This window comes from Castanea sativa, chromosome 9, assembly GCF_040712315.1.
Source record: "Castanea sativa cultivar Marrone di Chiusa Pesio chromosome 9, ASM4071231v1".
Lineage (NCBI taxonomy): Eukaryota > Viridiplantae > Streptophyta > Magnoliopsida > Fagales > Fagaceae > Castanea > Castanea sativa.
Window position 1 is genome coordinate 39,063,909 of NC_134021.1, and position 24,132 is coordinate 39,088,040.

At 35.5% G+C, this 24,132-nt stretch overlaps 1 protein-coding gene across 3 annotated transcripts; it reads right to left on the reverse strand.

Annotated features, from left to right (window-relative positions):
* Positions 1-11,593: 11,593 nt before the first annotated feature.
* LOC142610127 (F-box/kelch-repeat protein At3g06240-like) lies at positions 11,594-16,644 on the reverse strand. Of its 3 annotated transcripts, none has more exons than XM_075781851.1 (3): positions 15,304-16,644; positions 13,838-13,981; positions 11,594-11,958 (listed from the first exon to the last, which is right to left on the reverse strand). In XM_075781851.1, exon 1 carries the CDS (start codon positions 16,634-16,636, stop codon positions 15,473-15,475), a length of 1,164 nt encoding a protein of 387 aa, XP_075637966.1. In that variant the 5' UTR covers positions 16,637-16,644; the 3' UTR covers positions 11,594-11,958; positions 13,838-13,981; positions 15,304-15,472. The 3 variants fall into 3 exon arrangements, with proteins under 3 accessions (XP_075637966.1, XP_075637968.1, XP_075637967.1); XM_075781853.1 differs by having other exon boundaries at positions 11,594-11,970; XM_075781852.1 differs by lacking the exon at positions 11,594-11,958 and adding an exon at positions 13,161-13,376.
* Positions 16,645-24,132: the final 7,488 nt, after the last annotated feature.

A 24,132-nucleotide genomic window follows, 5' to 3' on the forward strand; every position in this document is an offset into this window, starting at 1 on the left:
AGGAGCAACTGTCTTAAACTTTCGAATGCTTGGGTTCCACAGACATATTATATGATCACCATGGTCGGTAAGACAATCAAGTCAGAACATGCCATTAGAGAAGCAAACCACGTTGAAACCAGAAAAGGGGATTTGAAAAGCAGAAATCTGGGTGAGTGTGTGGTCGCTATTGTAAACAGCCGTACACAGTTCATGGCGAGATGACAAAATCCTTTGGTACGTATGTATATAACAGATAACCATTGTTATTGTTGTCAATGGATAGTGATTTCTTCGCTTTGTTGAGGTTGAGATGTGTGGTGATAAAAATCGGGTTGGTGATGGTTGAATACCAAGATTTGGAAACGCATCTGAATCGGATTAAGGATTTCACTGGCTGCGAAGTTAGGATGTCGAACACGATGTCGTCAGGGACAGGGGGCGCTTTTCCGTATGTCGAGACTTCTTCGTTGGCGGTTCCATTTAGCTTTCTGAATATTTCTGATTACTTTTAACTATTAAGACCTTACTACTTTTATAATGCCTATGGCCTATGATGCTGCGGCTCTGGACCTAAACACACACGTTGCAAAAAGTCCATTTACCACCCAAAAAAAAAAAAAAAGAGCAAAAATGTAAAATTGACCCTCTAATTTTTAGCATTTTTTATTTTAGTCTTCTAACTTTCAGTTTTGTCATTTCAATCCTCTAACTTTCAATTGTTGTCAATTCGATATTCCGTTAAACCTCAGTTATCTTTTGCCGTTAAGTGAACCAAAATAACGTTGTTTTGACTTTTTTTTTGTAATTAAAAAAAAATGTTATTAAAAAAAGAAAAACATTCTTTTTTTTTTTTCTCATTTTCTCTCTCGTCGAACTCTCTCTCACTTTCTCATTCTCTATCTCCTTGTCTCATAGTGCTGTGGTGCAAGGCCTCAGTGCCGCCACTGGCCTTCACCCACAACCTCCTTGTCACCGTCGACCTCCACCTCTCCATCTCTCTATCTTTGTCACTCACTCCACCAAAATCTGAAACCCAAAGTCTCACACCCCTTCTCCACCAAAATCTAAAAGCAAAGAAAATAATCTCACACCCTCTCCCCCATAATCTCAAACCCAAACTTCATACCCAAAATCCCATGATCATCTCCTTCACAATGGGAAGAGCGAGAAGAAAGAGAGAGAGAAAACAGACCGGGAAGAGCAGGCATGGCACAAGAGGCGACGGGTTTGGGCGTTTTCTCGACCTCAACGAGGCACATGCAGCAGTTTCCGGCGATGGAGAGGCGACTGTGGTAGCAGAATCGAGGGATATTGACTCTGGCAATTTCGCAGGCTTGGAGGACCGTCATGCCCTTTGGGACTTTCACGGAGTACCCATCAACGAACACTTGGATCGTGTCTTCCGGATTGGGGAAATGGACTCGGGCTCCGGCCACAGGGGACCGGGGCGACGGAGGAGGGGGATTTGGAGTCAAGTCGGGTTAGTTTTGGATTTAGAGCGTTCGATTTCAGAGGGTCATTCTAAATGTTTTTTTTTAGAGGCTGGCCTGGAGGTTGTGGGTGGAGGCCGGTGGCGGCGGTGTGGCCTTGCACCACGGCACTGTGAGATAGAGAGACAGAGAATGAGAAAGCGAGAGAGAGTTTGTTGAGAGAGAAAATGAGGAAAAAATGATTTTTTTTTTATAATAGTTTTCTTAATTTTTTTAATTAAAAAAAAAGAGCCAAAATGACGTTGTTTTGGCTCACTTAACGGCAGTAGATAACAGAGGTCTAACAGAGTACCGAATTGATAACAATTGAAAGTTAACGGATTGAAATGACAAAACTGAAAGTTAGAGGACTGAAATGAAAAAAGCTGAAAGTTAGAGGGCCAGTTTTGCATTTTTGCCAAAAAAAAGGTAAATTTTCTTGAAATTTTTTGAACTTCTTTTTATAATAGATATGAATTTTAAAAATCTAATAGTAGGATTATATGTTTTTATATTTTCCATACTTGAAAAATTTTAAGAAGATTAGAATTAATCAACAATTTGATTGTCTACGTAACTTTATTTTATCAAATAGTAACCCAAATCTTATCATTTGACTTCGGTTGGAATTTTTTAGAACTCCAAATTATACTAAAATTTATGAACAAAACTAGAATTTGAACTTTCCAAATAGGAGGAGGGAATAAAGAAAATAAATTTCGCGTGTATCCAAACTAACATCCACTCAATATTAACAAGATATCAACAAAAAGAAAAGTAAAAAAAAAAACGAATATTCAACTAAATCATCTAACAAAATGGAATTTAATATTCTTTTAAACTCTAAAATATGTGAATGGGACACGTGCCCATTTTATTTTTGGATTCTTTGTGCTAATTTTAGTTTTAGAGGGGGTATAGTTTTAACTCTCAAATCTTGAGGGGTCAAAATAAAATATTCAAAAATCTTAAAACCAAATGTATATATTAAACTGTGCAAACTTCGTCCAATTGGCTCAAGAGAAAAGAGAAATAATAGGAGGCCAAGATATCTAGAAGATTGCGTTCCTTATTCAAGGTTTATTTGCCAATCATGCACAAGTTCTAGAGAATATATTCTAGTACATTCTACGAAAATTATCTAGAAATCTAGAGAAAATCCAAATCAGCGATAATTACAAGGATGATTTCTATTTTAGAAGAAGTTCAAGCATAGAAGTTGGAAAGCAGGAAATCATATCTTTGATTAGGGATGGCCATACCCATTGGGTAATGGATATCCAACGCGACCCGATCCAAATATTCCGGGTAATACCCGGTTCTTCATAGGTAGAGCTTAACCAGGTAGAGTATGGATATTACCCGAATTGTTCGGGTAGGGTATGGATATTATCTAAACCCGACCCGTAAAAAAAAAAAAAAAAAAAAAAAAAAAAAACTAAAAACCTCTCTCACTCACCTATGTTGTGCATAGCGCCGGAAACGTTGAAGAATGAAATTAACTCACACCAAAGCACGTAATTGTGAAGCTAGAAATTAGTCAATTATTAAAATGGAATCATTCAATTTCAAATTTCAAAAAGATTGAAAATTTCACATCCGAATCGCTAATCTGATACCGAACCATCGAAACGGAGCGACGTTGTCTCAGATTACTTTTCGAAACTACCCTTCCTCCGCCGGAGTCATTACACATACTGCCCCTCTCATCTTCGCCACTCGCAACTCTCGCGCTCTACCTCGACACCGACCTTCCTCGCCTCTGCGACGCCGCCGCCAACGACGAAGATTTCAATTCTCCGGTTATGGCATCGGAGATTCTCTTCGCCGAAGAGTGCCCTCGATTGCCGGAGGAGTCGAAGAACTCGATGGCGAGGTCGTTGAGGCTGATCTCCATGAACCCAGAGCCACACGTCGTGTTGACGAACTTCCCTCTCGTCATGTTTGGCAGTAGGGCATGTGATATAATCTGACGGACTAGCTGGATTTTATATTAACCTTTTTCATTTCTTTTTTCAAATTTTTTTTTTCTATTTTTTTTTTATTTTAAGGTCTATATCGATCTTTTTTTTGTAAATAAAGAATACAAAAAAAAATTATTGATTAGTTTTTTTCTTTTTTAAGATAAAACTATTGGTTAGTTTATAAGTAAAAATGTTTTGGATTAAAAAAAAATTAAATGGGTTTCGGGTAGGGTATGGATATCCATGGATAATAAATCCGGGTAAGATTCGGGTATGGATACTAATGAGTATTGATATTCGGGTATCCATGGACAAATTTTTTGGGTAGGGTATGGGTATACCCGATCCATACCCTACCCATGGCCATCCCTATCTTCGATTGATTTCCAATTTAGTTATTCCCCTTGTTAGTCTTTTAGTTGACTTTAAGAGTCTTATTTGTATTAAAATTTCAATTAGGGTTTAGATCTATTTGCTGTCCTAGTTTATCACTATATTTATTATGTTTCCTAGTTTGATTAGGAATCCTAATCATAAGGTATATTTATTATGTTTCTTTAGTTTGATTAGGAAATTCCTAGTCATGAGGCTAGTGAGGTTGTATTATAAAAGGGTGTAAAGTAAACTTGGGAAAGGGAAACTTATGTATTATCAAATTAATTAGTATAATGAAACCTGTAAGTTTTATCAAGAGTTGCTGCAGCATTCTTGATCATGGCTTGATAAACCATAGATCAGAGTAGAGTTGTACTCAGTGTAATTAAACCCGACCCGGCTCGGCCGGTCTAACCGGTAACCCGATAACCCAGCACATAGACCGGTCCAGGTTATCAATTGGATCGGATGTGCATAAGATCCAGTCAAAAAAACCCGGTGGGTTTTAAGCAAACCATGTGACCTGGCTGGGTTTTATTAACCCAATTGGGTTTGTGAATTATGTAAAATTATATTAATAGGTCAATCTCATTGATTTCTTTATTGTTTAATATGTGATAATATGGTAGTTTAAATAAGAGAGAACCCAAATAAATAAATGCACTTTTCAATTTCACGAACCCAATTAGCACGTAGATATGAGTATATCGGTATATGCTATAGAACTTACTGCTTAAACATTTTTTTTTCTCTTCTTTGGGCTTTATAGTTTATTGCTTTAAGTATAAGTCTTTAAAAAAAATTCTCATCTTTTGTTATATATATATATATATTAAATCTTTTTATTTGACCTTGCGGTTTGACCATTGACTCACTAGTTGAACTAGTGATTTGGCTCATAAATCGGGTCAACGTCTGGTCCGAGTTTAATTACTATAGTTGTACCACTGACTCTTGTTTCGCATATCATTCCGTTGCATTGTTTTGCAGTAGTTGTGGGCCCTAACCTTCCCCCACATCGGCAATGCTTCAGCCTGTCCTTGCACCTAGATCCTAGCTTTGTCTTTTCCAACATATGCTGTTAGAATAGTTTAATATTAATTAATTAAAATGGTTTTATATTACAACATAAATGTAAAGATATGGGAGTTAATATGGAAGATAATGAATTAGTGAAAATGTTTAATCCTACATTGAAAATAAAAGAGATTTTTTTTTATAATTGTGGTAATTAGTGGGCTAATGTAAATTGATTTAGATATTGAGCTAGATACGTGCGCAAGGAGAAAGTGAAGGGGGAAGTGATAATGGACCTAATTAATCAAATTAATATGGGTAATAATTTCGTGAGGCCCATTGAGCCTATAAATAGACTTATTTAGACCCAATACAAGTTACAACGTGAGTACACCAAAAAATCCAACAAATTGCAAGCATTCTTATACACTAAAAAGAGGTTCTTGGCAAGGAAGGTTGTTCTTTCTGGTGGAGCTGTTGTATCCTGAGGGAGACAAGTCAGAAAAGATCGTATTTTCTTTCTCTTCAAATTTCAGAAGTATTATTCATTTTCTTTTTGTGTTATTTCCATTATTATTGTGTTTTCACCAACATATTCTATGCCTTTCCTTCCTCTATATAATTTTTTAGTTGTTTCTACCTGGATCATAATCTGCCATTCTTCTAGATAAGGCCAAGCAGCTTCAATTTGGCAATCATGCATCTGTGTCATTTTTGGAACGCCTGTGTAGACGACTAAATTCTTAGTTCGAAATAAATCAAACAAGTAAAATAGTTTCACAAATACGAATTTGTATTGATGAATATGTGGTACAATTCTTTGTAATTACAAAAGAGTGATCCTTTGATTCGATCTCCTTGAAAGATTTGTTGATTGGAATTGTGGTAATGTGATTTTGATTCGAACACCGAATGTACTTCAATTTAGCTGAAGAATGGATCGAAGATCTTTAAAACAGAATTACAATGAATCTCTAGCTATGAGCTTGTTAGAAATTTTTTGTTCTTTGTGTTCTTCGCATTCTTCGTGTTCTTGGCGTTCTTCGTCTTTGAAGGTTTGCGGTGGAAGTTCTTCGGTGCTTTAGAGGCTTGATTTCGTAGAGCTTTGTTGATTTATGGTGTGTTGAGGTTCCTGGAGGCTTTTGAGCTTGATTCCAGTGAACTTTGAGATTTAGGAATATGATTCGGATGATTCCTCTTCGATTGTTCTTCGTATTTGAATGTTTGTGGTGGAAGTTCTTCGGGGCTTTGGAGGCTTGAATCCGTAGAGCTTCACCAATTTGTGGTTTGTTGAGGTTTCTGGAGGCTTTTGAGCTTGATTCCAGTGACCTTTGAGATCTAGACAATTAGTTTGGATGACTTTGCTTCGAATGTTGTCTGTATTCGAGGTTGAAGTTCTTGGAGGCTTCGGGGTTTGATTCTGGTAGAGCTTCTGGATTTCTGAACTCAAGATATCTTTTTTGTGTCTCCCTCCTAAATGTCTCAGGAAGGCTTCTATTTATAGGAGTTTAGGGGTTGGTGAGCGACACGTGGCAGAGTCTGATTGGTGACACATGTCACAGCCTGATTGGTCCGCTTATGTCATCGCTTACACGTGCTGGATTGCTTGTGTCATCGCTTACACGTGCAGGGCTGTTTGTGTCATCGCTTACACGTGCTGATGCAGTTTCATGCCTTTATTTCAATGACACTTGGCAAATTTCTATTGGTTTCTGAATAGTGATGGTAAAACCTAGCAGCAGTACGTGGCACTTTGTAATTGATTGTATTTTGTGGACTTGGTAGTATGATGTGTCAGCTTGAGATAGGTTGGGAATTTTCCCTCTCTACAGCCTGCATTAGAACTAGCATACACCTTTGTGCACTTGATAAACCTTTCAAGCTTGCTACCACCTATAGCTTAGATTCGATTTCCCTTAAAGCCTCTACTGGTTTATGGCTTGCGTCAAATTATGGAAAAGACATTATATTGGTGTTGTTGATTCTGTTATTTGGCCTGAACACCCAAGCTTCAAAGCCAATGGCATGCCTATTGGTAAATTTTCATCTAAGTGGGTGAAGGACAACAATTTAATTCCTCAATGTGCAACTCCAAACTCATAGAAGTTAGGTACTTTAGTGCAACACTGAAGAAAAAATAGATTTAGTCCATTTTAGACTCTGCTAGTGACATTGGCAGCCATGGGACCTTTATGTCTACAATAGTTACTAGGAAGTGAATGGAACATCTTATTTTGGCTGTGCTGAGGGAACAACAAAATGTGTAGCACCATATGCTAGGATCTTGGTGTATAAAGTTTCTTGGGGTGGAGCAGCTGCATTGTCTGATTTGCTTGCCGCTATGGATCAAGCCATTGCTGATGGTGTTGGTGTGATTTGCCTCACCATGGGACCCCCTAAACTTGAACTTGAAGGAGGAAAGCTATCACTAAATAGATTTTGCGATAGGATTGCCAAAAGCAAGCATGCCATCAGCTTTGAAGCTTGGGTTTTCAGGCCGAATACTAGAACCAACAGCATCAATGATAATGTCTTTTCCATAATTTAAGGCAGGCTATAAACCCGTGGAGGCATCAAGGGAGAGGAACTAAGGGCTGTAGGTGGCAGCAAGCCTGAAATCTTATCAAGTACAAGTTGAGATGAAGCCTAAGGACTTTTTAGGGCCTTTAGTTCTTCTAAAATGAAAAGGTGCTAAAACCATGAAGAGCATAAGTGTATAAAAGTAACGGTGAGGATAGATTGCTATATGATGATTCAAGATTTGTGAATTTGAAGAAATCAATTATGGAGGAGTACTGATGGCTACAAAATGCCTTGGGATAAGAGACAACCATGTAGACAATATATGTGGAACTCTTTGGCATCAATATTGATTTAGCATCCCTATCAAAAAAAAAAAATATATATATATATATACACACACACACATATATTAATTTAGCATCAAAAGTTAATGCAACGCAAAAAAGAAAGAAAAATGTTGAGTTGATGTACCTCTATGGTTTTAAAAACCGAACCGGGCTTCAAACCATTTTTTTAAACATTTCCGATTCAACCCCGGTTATTGACCGGTTTGGGTGTTTTAACCAGACCGGACTGGCATTTGGTTCCTGGTTGAATTGGTCGGACCGGCCGGTCCGGTCTGGTTTTTAAAACTATGTGTACCTCACTATTTTTTTTTCTCCAAACATATGTTGTTTGAGATGAAAGAGTCAATAAATAATTGTATTACAAGAATGTAGAAGTTGAAAATCGCAAAGTGAATTCAGTAGTTAATCATTGTTTGATAAATAAAACTGAGACCTTCACTTGTCGCTTCAATCCAGAAAACCAACTTGCCTTTTATATAAGCTAAAAGGTTGGGGGGAGAGGGGGTGATTGAAGAAAATACACAACAAGAAGAGAGAGAGAGAGAGAGAGAGAGAGAGAGAAGAAGAAGAAGAAGAAGAAGACTATTGGATATGGTTGAAGAGCTAGCCTAGTCAACTATATTCTAAATAGGAGGCTTTTGCATTGTCTGATTCGTTAAAACTCTGAAATCTACTCTAGAGTCTCTAGAAATTACATCTAAGTATATTCCAAGCTGTGGTAATATCCTATGTATCTTTATTTTACATTTCTTTCATCTTTCTTGATCTTGTCTAATAATTTTTACATCCTTTTGGCCGACACTTTGGTACAATGGTTGTATTAATTAATGAAATATATACAATTTTATAATTATTGAGTATGATTAAATTCAATGCAAGAAATAAAACTAAGAGTTTCACTAGTAATTAGAAGGAAACGAATTAGAAAAAAAAATGATAATAAAAAAATACAAGGACTATTGCATATGGTTAAGGAGCTAAATCAAGTAACTCAACTATCTTATCTTTTGATTCTAAAAAAAAAATCTTATCTTTTAAGTTTGTGACCTTTGCGTTTCTGTTAAAACTTAAAAATCTTTATGATGATTTCCAAGGTATGGTGATTAATATATTCCAAGATATGGTGAATTCATATATTTTATTTTATACTTCTTTCATATCGTTCTCTTGTCTAGATTTTAAGCTAAAAGGTTAAAATGTTTTAAACACAATAAGAAGAGGTTTTTCAGGTAACAATATATTGTTGGAAAATCTGTTTTTGTGTCTCATACAAAACACAGAGCGGAAGCAACAAACATGGATCTATTTCATTTATGATTAATGACATGTACTATCTAAATTTCAGAATTTAAAAACAAGATAGCATACCTTGGTGTGGTGAAATTCAAAACAAAAGATCGAAAGTACTTGGGAACACTTTTAATCTTCACTCAAATTTCACTTTATGCCCAAGAAGTGTGGTCTCTCAATCAATTTCCAAGGGAGAATAATCGAGTGGCTTCACTCACACATACACACAATTTCTCAATGATGTCTCTCTTATTCTTTTTCTAATAAAAAATTATGTATGTTTCTCCCTGTATAATTAACTGATTATCTAATTGGACTGGCCTATTGGGTTTTAGTATGTGGCTTGGAGTGGACCAAAAGGGACCAATAAGACACTAGCTCCAATGGGCCTCCCGTCAACTCTTGACAAGTTCAAAATTACCGTTAACTATATTTAATATCACTATATAAATATAGTTGCACTCTAGGCCTTATCTATAAATTATATCTCAAGACTTTATTATTCATGCAACCCCTTCATTAAAATATTCGTAGTAATACAAAGTCTTGAATCTAGACTGCCACTTGAAGATTACTACATCTTAATCCTTTAGTACCCAGTTTAATCCTTTATGTTATTCATCATATATTTATGAAATCCAATTTCATAAATATATATACTTTAGTAACTTTTTACTAAAGTGGTTGGGTCTAACTCTCTGAATAACTAAACCCATTAAATTTATCTCAAGGGAATATTTTATATCTCCATTAAGAGATTATGAATTCCATCTTGAGAATATATGTTCCATCAACACTAAATGCGGCTGCCCAACATATTGAGGTTTTGACCATGACTAATAGATTACACTCCTGATATATCAAAGCAACCTACATCTCATGATCAGGTCTATTATTCTCTCAGGATTTAGAGTTGATGTTAATAGAAGTCGTGAGATTTATTATTCATTTGACAGTCGTTAGGAGAATAATAAATCTCACAGCGGTCCAGTTCAATATGTCTTAACTTTTAAAACATATCAACATACCAACTAGAAGTCTCCACTACCAATATCAAGACAAATCATCTTAGTTGATATGTTATAGTCTTCGCAGATGAAATACCCAATTTCATCACCGACTACGAACTAAAATTCTGAGTTTACAAAGAACTTATAATTTATATCTTCTGTGACTTTTCACATAAATCACATACTATGCATCTCATGGACTAAGATAATATCTCATTAGTTCATTTATAGATAGTCTCATATAATTAAACAATTTAATTATTTATGACATACCAATAAATTGGATTTTAGGGCATAAACCCCAACATATATCACTAATGTGTAGAGACAAGGAGAAAGATCTTTGGGGAAATTGCAAACAAATTGTATTATTTAATACATATTGGACTGCTACACGCCTTGAAAAACACTAGCATATATATATATATATATATATTCCTCTAAAACTTAGGAAGTTGATGTATATTAAGACATGTATTAAGAATTTTCTTCCATTTATAAGTTAGGTAGTTGGCATATTTCCTCTCAAAAAAGAAAAAGAAAAGAAAAGAAAAAAAGAAGGTAGTTCGCATATTTTGTTAGCTAAAATAAATGTCTTAGACAAATAATTATTTAAAAGGTGACATGGTTTTTTTTTTGCGTGGTTACGAAAATTTAGACACGTCATCATAGAATGTAATGGTTTAATACTAGGCATGCTACACTGTAAACCGTTTGCTATATATGCATTTTCTGTTAATGAGTTAATGGTAAAAACTAAATTGGTTGCAAGTTGAAAATAACAGGAACTAAATTGACTGTTATCAAAATATAGAGACTAAATTGACCATGACCTCAAAATGTAGGGACTAAAATGGTGTTTTCACCCTTATAAATTATGGGCACAGGTTGAACGTTGTAAATTTATATCATATATAGAAACTAAAACGTAATATTTATTGTTGCTATATTTTTGTTGAGCCACATCATCATAGCGTTTTGGCCCATTCGGTCTAGTTTGGTTCATTTCGGTCTACTTCTATCCAATTCAATACAGTTAGGTCTATTTAGTCCAGTTCAGTCAATACGGTCTATTTCTGACTATGTCAGTTGTTTCAGTCTATGTCAGTCCATTTCGGTCCATTCATTCTAATTCGGTCCAATTTGGTCCATTCCGGTCTACTGCTCATAATTTATCAATCTTTTTGGAGAATTTCCCATCATATTATTTGTGAGGCTCAATATAAATTCTCACAAAAAAGCATATTATTTGTCAAGGTCAACAAAATACGCCCTGGTTAGTATTGAACTATTTCCGAGGGCCAAGGTTGGCCTTGACAAACAAATTTTAAAATATCGAACTTTTTGAACTAAAATTTTCTAGTTATTGTAAAGAAATTCAGGGACTAAACTGTGAGAGACCATATGATGATTGTGAAAGGGCATGAGCTGACGAGATGCTCTATTGATTAAGGAAATTGATTGCAGAGGCCACGTTGTACATGCGATTGTGTCCATATTTCTATTCAAGGCTACTTTTACAGCCAGTGCATCATTACATGCGATTGTTTGTTGCTTGGATAGAGGACTTGGGTGTTGGAATTTTCAAGTTGATCCGAATAATGAGCAGATTTACAGTGAACTTACCTTGGATGTTGGGGCATCTAAGATGAATCAAAATTGGGTTTTTTTAATTGGAAAACCTAGTTTATATCATGAGGAATGTCTCCTAAAGTTTGCTTAGGATGGGATGCAAGGTTCTTTCCCAAATAATACTGATGCCAAGACTTAAGTGGGCTTGCTAACATGCACATATCTTCACCAAAGGCTTGGTTTTCCAGATTTCTTTCATTTGCAATAATCATGATTCACTCACTTGTGTTTGCAATCATGGGAGCAGTTTGGGTCCAGTATCCAGTGGCATTGGACCCGTTGAGATGGTAACACATTTCACAATCTGATCGGGTCCAGTGCACTGGAAGCATTGGACCTAATCCAGACCCTGCAATCATATCTACTTTGGATAAGCCAAACATCATAATATTATGATTTATCCAAAATCAGAATTACTTATCAAACAACTAGCTAGGAAGAAGAAGAAGTAATATATTTATACAGAGTCACAGACTAGCACCAGTGACGGGGGGTAGTAGGCAAACAAAACAAAGCAAATAGCTTCATAAGCTCTATATACCAAAGTTCGTACAAAGAATGAATTCCATATCTGCATTGAAAAGTTAGTATATATAGTCCAAAATATGACTTAGGCCCTTTCTGTATACAAACTTAAAGCAGTTTCAATTTTCAAGCATACCTATATTACAGAAACTAGTATATTTCAATAGTTTTATAAATTTCAGCAAACCCTAAACATCTGCAAGTACAATAAAAAATAAAAAATAAACCATATATGCAATTATAAATGTGCTCAAAATCAAAAGCCTTCTATTCGATATGTTGAAGTCTACAATTTATTTTATTGATTAAGATCAAGAACACAATTTTGTGTCTTGTATAGATTGCAGAAGTTAGATATAAAGCTACTAATTGTTCATGTTATCTCACAAGGACATAAAACTGAGATAAGATTATGTTGGCTAAGTATTTATAATACACTATGACATTTCCACGTTCAAGAATGTGCACGTCATTCTTGAAACAAAAATCAATTGACATATAATACCCAGGAACCTCTCAACAAATCCACTAGCACACTCGTTTTAATTCAAGACTCAACAACATCATACTCCTACCACCCCTTTTTTGATAAGTAATAAGTTTATTAATGTCAAAAAAGGGGAACACCCTAGTACACAAGGAGTGTACAAGGGATGAAACAATCAAGAAACTCCTACCACCCTTTTTTAGCATACATCACTCTCTTCAGCTAGAGTTTCACCAAAAACAATCAAAACTATTGATCCCTTGAACGCTACAAGTCTTTCAAAGATTAGAAGGAATCCATTTATCAATTCTTTAGCAGCATTATCTCTTGAAATCTCTCACCAGTGACATCAAAGGAAAAATGAATTTGGGGACTCAAATATATGCTATAAAGTGCATATTTTATTCATTAAAATAATTAATTTAACTACAATGAAATTAAAATAATTAATTTAACTACAATGAAAGAAACTATAATTTGGTGAAAACAATTTACAACAAAAATGGTTCCAACATTGAATCCATTTCAAAATTGCATCCCATTGGGTTCCAACTTCAAGTCTGGCACAACGTGTCTCTTACAATTTCCAGAACTAGCTAAATCCTTAAATAAATTATTCAATTTCTTTTGATCCTATTGGTACAGCCCCTATTCCAAGCGATTTTTCTAGAACAAAGCAATTTATCTTTTTCTCTCCTAGCTTGCCAACAACAGTTCATGGCCTAGCATGGCCATCAAATCAGTAGCACTGTCAACTGTACATAAAATTATTTGAAATTTGAGGGGACTGATCAGGCATATGTAAACATTCTAGAATTCCATTTGAATAGAAAAAACTGTGAACATTTCTGCAATGCAATTTCATTTTAAAACAATGCCTATTAATTGAAATTGCAGTGCAGATAGGGTTCTGCCTTCAACTTTTTCCCTAAACCTAAGTATGGTTTTTTCTTACGTAGCTTTTGCGACCTCACAAGGAAGACTGTAAATTATGTGGTGGTGATTAAATTAATATTTTACCTTGGGTCCTGTTAACAAGTGCCTTTAAGATAAGTGTTAATAAACTATTTTAAGAAAGTTTTGACACCGCTTTTATAGAAAATATGAAAACCTGTAAAAAAAATAATTAATTGCTTTTTTCTTTTCCCATAAAAAGTTTCTAAAAATATTTCCTAAACCAATGCATTTAGGACATCCATTAACTTTTCCCTTTTACCTTATATAGAAACTTCCGCTTGTGTCTGTGAATTAAATCACAAATGCTCATCGATATCCATATCCTTGGTGATGCAAAGGGGCTGTACAGGCATTCCACTTCTGTGACCACTTCAGTGGCCAAACCACCATTAGGCCCTATAACCTGAAGATTGAAGTAATCATCAGCAGAACAGAGTTTTCCAGTTTCTTTTCAAACCTCTAGTCATAGGGGTCTACCACACAATTGCTCCATTGCTGGTTCAAGTGGAGGAAAAAACATCTACTTGGAAAAGTATAGATATACATAATGAAAATTGGAAATATTAGAGGTATTAATTACAATAAGCAGAATAAGATAAGCAATTTATTCATGACTTTAGCTACAATGGAGAGTTGTGCCAAAATTGTTTGGAGCCAATTCAAAAAGAAATTGTGACTCGTCATCATAACATTTCAACTAAGCTCCACTTTTTTATGCTTGCATAACTCCTAACTGTATATGAGTACTAATTCCAAATTCATATCCAAATGACATAGAGATGGAAAGAACAATTTCATCAGACAATTTCAACTCAATAAGGCACAGCCAAGGGAAGAGGTTGGATACTTTTTCTTTTTAGTAGGAAAACAACACTTACGTTCACATACTACTGAACATACCTAAACGTGGGCAGCAAGTGAAATTTATTTGAAATCATCTAAGGGTGTTCTCTCTAATCGCTTTTCATAGTGATGCTAGTTCGCACTGATAGAAATTTTCTTTGTGGGAGGAGGTTCTCTAGCTCCAAACTTTGCGTCATGTGGTAGTTTTCAGTCTAGACAGGGAACAACTTGTGAAGTGTACTATGTTCTACAGAGAAGCGTAGCCCCACTCTACTCTTTGATTGAATAATTTTAAAATTGTAATTTTCTACAACAGGACATACTTATGCCATCACTCCAAAGGATCCAAAATCCAAATATTTAGAACAAGCATGAACTGGCAAAATTTATGCACAAGATTAAGGCTCCTGGCTAAAGAAAAGTTATTTCTTCCATTTGTTAAATAATGTTATGGGAAAATGAGAGTAGGGTCATAACCACATGCAAGGTGTGAGATGATTTATGGTTTGGGAAAGTGATTTCCTGCCACGTGTATTACAATTTCTATTAAATTGTCTCTTCTAGGGCAAAGCCATTTTTAATACCAAGTTGTGCAAATCAAATCTACAAATCTGAGTATACTAATACTATGTAAGAGCTTTAAAAAGTTGTGTGATATACAAAATCTACAAAATCCTAAGCAGTTAATACAAAATAACAACAACAACATCCACATATCTAATGAAATTACATTGTATTGATGTTTCATCATGATATTACTTGTTCTAGAATGCAGACAACAATTCTAACCCCTCCCTCCCACCCCCCAACAACAGAAGTAATTAATAAATGATAGGTATTCCTTTTTTGTTCTATATAATTTAGTCCTCCCACAATACTTACATGTCAGCAATAAAAGGTAAGAAGACGACGCAATAACAGCTTCGTTTAACCACAAATTACGTAGAGAACAAACCTCCTAACAGCTTCATATGATGCAACAACTGTGATACGACAACTTCGATTTCATAAAGATAGGCACTTGATTAGAAACTCCAACCTACTAATCTTTCTATTCAAGTAAAACCAAACTCTCCATTAAATTACTTGTGAAACCTACCCATGCAGGAAATTGAATTCCAAGACTATTCTCTTCTAGAGTCTCATGATCGAATGAGAAAAGGTGCCCGTTGGACTTCTCAATGAGAAATTCACCATTGTCGGTGCAGCCATAGAAGCTGTCAACCCAAGCTAGATTTACAATCTTTGCAGTCCAAGATTCAAACACCCCATACTCCCTCATCACCCATATGAGGCACTTAAAACTACTTGTAACAGCTGGACTCTTACCAAAAACAACGAAAGTCAACAATCCCTTGGACACTGCAAGATATCGAGAAAATCCAAATAAAAATCGAAAAAGTCCATGAAAGTAATTCCGCGGCAGCATTATCTCTCGGAACTTCTCATCATTGAGATCAAAGGACAAGATGAAATTGTGTCGCACAGTAGTACATGCTATGGAGTGCAGAGCTCCATTTAAAAATACACAGGGTGAATCATCAATACCACTAATAGATCCATTGAGTCCAGACCCAGTTGCTGATTCAACTGATATGACAAACCTTCTCCACGAATCCGTACTCAGTGAATAAACCTCGGCCTCAGCAGGCTTATGACACACAATTCTCAAAACCTTGAAGTCATTGTTTTGAGAATGATACGCAAAACCAACAGCAACCTGAGTATAAAAGTTGGCGATGTTTACAGTAGCAGCGAGCATCTTAAACTTCCTAATGCTTGGGTTCCACAAATACATTATATGTCTACAGTTTTCCACATAGCTAGCAAAACAGAACATGCCATTAGAAAAGCCCATTATCCGAGAATGACTAAAGGGTATTTCGATCCTAGAAATGTTGTTGCTCAATGCGCCATCGCTATTGCAAACAACAGTACACAAATTTCTGCTATAAAGAAGAGGATCCACATGCAGTGGTGTATATAGCAAATACCCATTAGGATTGTTGTTGCTTTCTTCATTGGAAAATAGTAATTTGGCTCGGTTGAAGTGTGTGGAAATGAAAATGGGGTTTGTGATGATTGAGTACCGAGATTTGGAAACGCACCTGAATCGGATTAAGGATTTCACTGGTACCCAACTGAGGATCTCGTCAATGATGTGGTCTGGGAGAAACACACACGAAAATTTAGGCCTTGCTCTCGGCTGAGACATTGCTAATCCATTCGATAATGTGTGCTGTTTGGGTTTCTGTGTCTGTGATTTATTTACGGGGTAAAAGTAAAGTGAAGTTAATAGACCCTACTGTCCTCCTCACTCCTCACGCAACTTCTGGCTTTTTTTTTTTTTGTATATATTTTTTTAAGATATTAAATATTAGGAATAAAGTTCAACTACAACTTCTATTAAAAAAAAATTATGTAGTTACATATTTTGAAAATATATTCGTTAGATTGCATGTTTTTTAATATTCTCAGCTTGCATGTTAAATTTTATACAAAATAGATACTATTTACTATTCGATTTGTAAACTTATTTTTTATATATATTTTTTAAAATATAAAAATTTTTGCAAGAATGAAGAATGTAAGAAGCAAATCTTATCTAATGATAGATTTATCAAAATTTACATTTAATAAAATGATATTAAGTGAAATTGTATTTATTGACTGAAACCAAGTTTGTAGTCTGTCTGTTGTGTTTGAGGGAGATTCAAAAGTAGTCCTTTCAGCATTGAAGATGATTATGAAATTTGTTGATTTTGAAGGAGATTCTAAAGTTTTTCCTGTTCTCCTCCAAAATCTTTAGCTCTCTTTTTTAGTTATATTAAGTTAACTCTAAGTTCTTTGTTCCTTTGGACTTTGTTTTTGTTTCCAGACATGTAAATTTTTTGTCCTATAATATTGCCCCTTGGGCAACATTTTGTGATTAGGAATAGGATTGGCCTATTACCATCCCTTCCCTCCCACCCACTGGTTCTTTCTCTCAGAAGTTAGAAATGAGATTGGCCCTTTTACCCTCCTCTTGATATATAATTAAAAAAAAAAAATACTGAATATAGAAAAAAAGTGGAGTAATTTGTTTTATTTTATTTTATTTATAGATATAAATATCAATCTATGGCAGCTAAATAATGACTATCCTTTATTATTAGACCAAAACACTAATTAGTTTTGGTGTACGTGAGGTTTGAGCTCCACGTTTCTTATTTAATGATAAAATTTTTTATAAAATGTGATAATTAGAACCCAAATTTCGGTTAAAAATTTTAAAAGTGCCAATTGCAGCATCTCTAGAACTTTTATATACTGTTGGAGTAAGAGCTTCTTAATTTTTTTTTTTTTTCATTTTTTCCAATTTAGTAAATTGTAAAAAAAAAAAAAAAAGTACTAACCCCTTGTGAACTTTTATGATGTTGCAATAAAACCTTTTCATTTTCATTTAAATAATAATAATAATTTGGTGCAAAAATAAGAACATCTATTGCTATAGTACCAAAATATATATACTAAATTGACGGGAAAAAAATGCCGGTCTTACTGCAAGAACTTAAACGTACAAGTGGTCTCACTACATATTACCCAATTGTAAATATAAAATAAGTTTTTTTAAATAATTTTATGTGGGTTTGTCATGTTTATTTTTGTAGGTTTTTTAATATAAAAATAAGTTAGCAAGTAGTTGCAAAATATATATATATATATATATATATATGTGTGTGTGTGTGTGTGTGTGCGCGCGCGCGCGCGCGCGCGTGTGTTACGGTAGAGCCACATTGTCCCTTGGGGCGGCCGTGGCCCCTGCCAAAAAAAAAAATCCATCAGAGTATGTAAGAAAATTGATTGTGCCATATCCCCACTATTTCTCTCAGCTTTAGTTTTAGGCCTCTATTCCAAGGAAGATAATCTCGTACCGTACCGGCCGGTACAGCCGGTATTTTCCGTTCTGGTGCCTTGGCCGGTACAGAAACATTGACCTTTCGTACCGGTTCAAATACCGGGCATACCGGGTCCGTTTCGGCTATTCCGGGGTAAATACCGGATTCCGGCCGGTTAGTGGATACCGGACCGGTACCTTTTCTCATGCCACACTAAACTTTTGTCTCTCTTTTCCTCCTCTTTATCACACTGGTAACGATGAAATACTGATTGGTGGTGAAGAGAGGCGTCGGTGATTCATGCACACTGGAAATCGGGTTGAAGTGAAGAAAAAAATATACCTGACTGATGCTAATTGTGTGATACTGAGAGAGAGAGAGAGAGAGAGAGAGAGAGAGAGAGAGAGAGAGAGAGAGAGATCTGAAACTAATGGGGAAGAAATGAAGTAAAAAGTGGAGTGTAGACAAAATTAATTTGAAAGAAGAAGAGGTAGCGTGTGGTTGTAAAGATAGCGTGTGAAGTGTGAACTGTGAAGCTATGATGTGATGGCAAATAGCTTCAGGCGTGTAACAGTAGAAAAAAATAAATGGAACGATAAAATAAGCGTGGGACAAGGTATGAGAAAACTAGAATAAGAAAAGTGGTGGCTTTTATTTTTTTGGGCAAAGTGGGACACAACTACCCGCCTGGACATTTTTCTTTCTTTTTTAGAAAAGGCCAAGAATTAGCTTGGGCTAATATTGTGAATGGTATGGAAATAAATAAACATGGAATTATATTAATAGCTTCAATAATAATTAAAAAATTAGACATTTAGACTTATAAAAAAATATTTTTCAAAGATGTTTGGTATGTGCTATTAAAATTATTATTTTTATATGTTGATAAAAAAAAAAATATCATTACATTTAATGTATATTGCGCGGTAAACCCGAAACGATACACCGGTATTGACTGGTATTCGAAATATATCGTACCGCTGACTAAACCGGTACAGCTTCCGATACGGTATTGACTTCCTTGCTCTATTCTCCCACGCTCCCACCTTTAGTTTTAGGCCTCTCATACTCCAAATAAAACAAAAAGCAAGCTGGCCCACTCCACTTACATTTGAATACTGAAAATCCAAACACATAACAACAAAATTTCACTTTCTCCATTTCAAAAACCCACCCACGGAATCCCTTATTCCTATTACTTCTTATTCGTTTTTTTTTTTTTTTTTTTTTTTTTTTTTGTCTTCTGTGATACACTTCCCACTGGTACCACCTACTAGCCCCCAAAACTCATCAATCCTCCAGTCCGGAAAAAAAAAAAAAAAAAATCCTGACCAATTTTTTCTTTCTTCTTGCTTTCTAAAACAAATCACTTAGCATATTTCATTGTCAAATTTCAGGTTTTGGAACTTGGTGACTGCCTGATGAGTTTTCTTCTCTTATTTAAGCACTAGACCTTCATCTCTTTTCAGTGTCTTTTTTTAATTTTCTCAACTATCTATACCTAAATATTCACGCGCTCTTTATATTTTCATAGATTTTTAGAAAAATATATGATTGAAGGCATGGGAATGGAGATTGTTTGTGATGAGTCTTGAAGGGAAGAATATCTATAGTTGTAGGCAATAAGCATTGCCACACCACACGGCCAACACCCATTTTTACACTTTGTGATTCTATGAAGACAAAGTTCTAAGGTAAAATTGTTTTGATTTATTACCTATTTTTGATTAGTTGGATATCATGTGGTTGTGGGTGGTGTTAAATTGTTTGGTTTTATGTTGTGTACCAATACTTGTGTGTTTAATTTTTGTTTTTGTTTGAGGGGTTATTATTAATTAAAGTCGTATTAAAAAAAAAAAAATACAGGAAAATTTTAATAATAGGAATGATGACGATTGATGGGTTGACTGTTTAAATTATAGTGAAAATTTTGTTTTTTCTTGAATACGAATAACATCCATATAACTAAGTAAAAATTTCTAATTAAAATTTTTTTTTTTAAGTTCTTTCAGGTTAATTTTTGAGTCATATTCTTAAAGCTAAAAGAATTATGAGCAAACGAAAAACAATTGATGCATTCTTTACGAAAAAAGATGTTAGCAATTCAGAAATTAGGACACTTGTGGCTGTGGCTGTAGAAATAAATGTTGACACTTCAATGCCTAATGAACACCCCTCCAAATGTTCAAGAATTCAATCTGAAGAGATAGATCGTGATCTAGGATCACGTAAACAAATATGTGAATTCCTTATTAACAAATAAGATGAAATCCGATGAGCTTATCTCAAAGAAGGTCCATATCAACCTAAAAATATAGACTATCCATACAACGATGATACTCATCGTCATCAGATATGATTTTGATGTGAAATGTTTTTTATTGTGTGGATATTTTTGTATATGTCTATTGTAAGTGCACAATTGCACCTGGCCCCAAGAACAATTACGGGCTCAGGCCCAATGAGCCTTAAACAATATGATTTGTAGAGCGTGGGCTTGAAACCCAGGTTAGAAGTGTTTGAGGATTAAATGACAAGCCAAAGATGGTAAACAATTGAAAAACGACAATGAATACTGTAAATCAACCTGCTCGGACGTAAGCCGAGAACTGTTCTTATTTTATTTCTCTCTCTTGTTTCTCTTTCTTTTAGGTTACCAAGAGGGGCCCCCTATTTCTGTTCTAAGTTGCTCCTTAAATACTCCTCTTTTTGATACTTTGTACACGTGTTGCCCCTATTCCCCCTTAGCCTAGATATTTCTTTTCTCAGTGCCTTTGAATAGTAACCAGAAGTTTCCCTTCCACTGTTCAGGTGTCATTTCCCCATTAATGCGGCCAGGTGGTAGGTGCAGGGTCTTTAATGTGGAAGTGACAGCCTTAATCTTTGATATCTCTCTAACATCAGTGTTTCTGGGACATCCAAGGGCTTCCCCCCTTTAACCATCGGTCTTGACCATGTCATTCCCTGACCTTTATCATGAAGTCCCGGGTTCTCTGGTGTCCGTCCGAAAATAAAATCACCCTCGGCTGGATCCTCGGATCCTCGGAGTATGGGCCGACCCGTAGTACTGACAAATCCTAAACCCAAGAGCAGGTCGGCCTTCCTTAGCATAGCCCAACGGCCCATATTCCCATCAGGGTCTTTTTACTCCCCACATCTATAGTGAACTAGATAATTTTTGTATGTTCATTAATATTTAAGATATATCAAAATTGAAATTTTATATTCAATAGACTTATGATTTATGTTTTTATATCAATACTTTGAATCGCCCCCCCCCCCATGTAAAAATTCCTGGCTACGCCCCTATGTATGTATGTATGTGTGTGTGTGTCTGTATTAATTTTAATAATTTGGTACAATAAAATTATTATTAGCCCCTTTTAACAATATCACTATTCTTTTTAAAAGCCATAAAAAAATTACAGATCTAAAATTTAAAATAAAATTTACATGTCCAAAAAAAATTAGCCCAACAACAACAAAAATTACCAATAACAAACTTTGCCAACTAACAACACAAAATAAGTGAGCGTTTGGATAAGCTCACGTTTTGCGTTTCCTACATTTTTTTTTTCAACTGAGCACCTCTTGCACTTTTCATTGTCCATGAATAGTGTATTTAGGCATGTGAACAGTAAAAAATTTGTGAACAGTAACTTTTTTATTATTTTTTTTATTGTTTTCAGTTTTCAGCACAATAAGCGGTATCCAAACGGACTCTAAATTTATCACTGCACAGTGCACACCATTGGTGTGATAGTCACTCTATATGTTTAAGTTCTTGTGGGGTGGGAGGGGGGTAAAGGTCGGAATTCAAGTCTGTAGGAGAAAGTTTTATACACATATATATTAGGATTAGGATAAAGCAAAATTCTACCTGAGAGAAAATAAAAATACAAAACACAAAATAAAGACACACAAGACACCAAAAAAAAAAGAAAAAGAAAAAGAAAAAGAAAACCTATGTAGATTGTAACTAGGAGAAACATGCAAGACACCAAAAAAATACAAAAGGAAAACTTAAGAGCAATCACACTAGTGATTGTAAAATACAAAAAATTATCAATTTTACACATTTTTGCTAAAAAATTACCCACATCAGTGACTTTATAACATTGTTCCTATGCAAAATTTCTTTAGCAATTGTGTATAATGCATAGTTACTGTAGCTTTGTATCTCATTTGTTTATTATTATTTTCTCTCACATCCTCCCTTGTATAATCTCCTTGTACTCTCTTCACCATGAGGAAGAAGAGAAGATTCAACCTTCAACGCGAAAGAAGAAGAAAAACAAAGCCAACATCAACCTCCACCAACCCACCACCACCATAGCAACCTAGCACCACCCAACTATCACCACCACAAGCCATTTCAATAGTCGACTTTCCAAACACAAAATAAATAAAATCAAACCAAAAAACAACTCAAAATCAACCCAAACCCCACCGAAAAACCCAACCCAAATCCAACTCAAAATCAACCCAAACCAAAATCAACTCAAAATCAAACTCATACGAAGACCCATAAGAAGATCCATCAGAGATGTCGTTGTATGACCTCGCTATTGTCACAAGAGCCCTACCAATGTTGCTAGAGCTGATGATATGACGTTTCTGTGTGTGTGTGTGTGTGTGTGTGTGGTGGGGAGGGGGGTGGGATGAAAGAGGCAGAGAGAAGAAAGTGAGGAGAAGTGTGTTTGAGATGAGAGAGAAATATAATAATAATAATAATAATAATAATTGTGGGGGTGATAGGTCTCGGAGTACATATCTATGTATATATTGGGTCAGAGGCTTAATTCGAGGACATTAAGTAGTTCGAGGACGGGTAATTGTCTTCCGAAGAATCCATGTTGGTAAGTAAAGAGGTAAAGTCAGATCATGATCATTCAAGAAGGTGGTTCGAGGAGGAATGCTTCCTCGGCGGAGCAAAGCCGAGGTCAAAAGGTGATGTCTGCCACCCCGAAGCAACGTTCTAAGAGATCCTGTAGGTAAGAATATACATCGTGAGAGCATAGGATAAGGAAATGCTATGAAATATCTAAAAGAAAGCTGCTACCACCGCATTGAATATTCTGCAGCTAACTCTCTAACCACATTAATGAGGAAGTGGTACCTGAACAGCAGTGTTCAGCCTTACAGCTACTTCCAAAGGCTTCAGGAAAGTACTGATGGAACAAGTATCCAGACCAATAATCTGATCCATACGTGGAGGGTAAAGAAAGGAGGAAGGATGGTATAAAAGGGAAAGGAGACCCTCAAGATAGGGGGATCAGAGAAGAAGGAGAGAAAAATACTATAGACTGAAGAACAATATTTTTAATCTGTCATTAAGTGAGATATATAAAAGAACCAGTCTCCTCAGATTGGGTCCAAGGACGATTTTCCTTATATAAAACTGCTTCATCTTTATTCTATGGTCATCTTGGCCCACTACGATTGATGTACAAACTCATTAGAACCTAGATTTCAAACCTACTGTCTACAAATTCATTGTATTGGGCTCTTTGGGCCTATTCCCTTCCTATTTTGGGCTTAGGTACAAATTGTGTCTCTACAATTGGCGCCATTTGTGGAGAGTTTTGTGTTTTAGTGAGTTTAACGTTATGGTAGGATCAGGTCCACACCAAGCGAAGTCCATGGGGTCACAACGTCAAGATCACTTCCTCAATCTTGAATGAAGTAAGGACCGGGAGGGGAGTGTGCACACCTCCCATACTAGTAGGAGTCAATCACGAGGTGGGAGCTGTGTCTCTCATGAAGAAAACACCAGAGCCATGGAATTGGAAATTGATCATTTGAAAAGGAAGTTGCATTGTGAGCGACGGAG

Excerpts from the sequence above, each read along its gene's own strand:
- LOC142610127 (XM_075781851.1), bottom strand. The coding sequence starts at position 16,636 with ATGTCTCAGCCGAGAGCAAGGCCTAAATTTTCGTGTGTGTTTCTCCCA.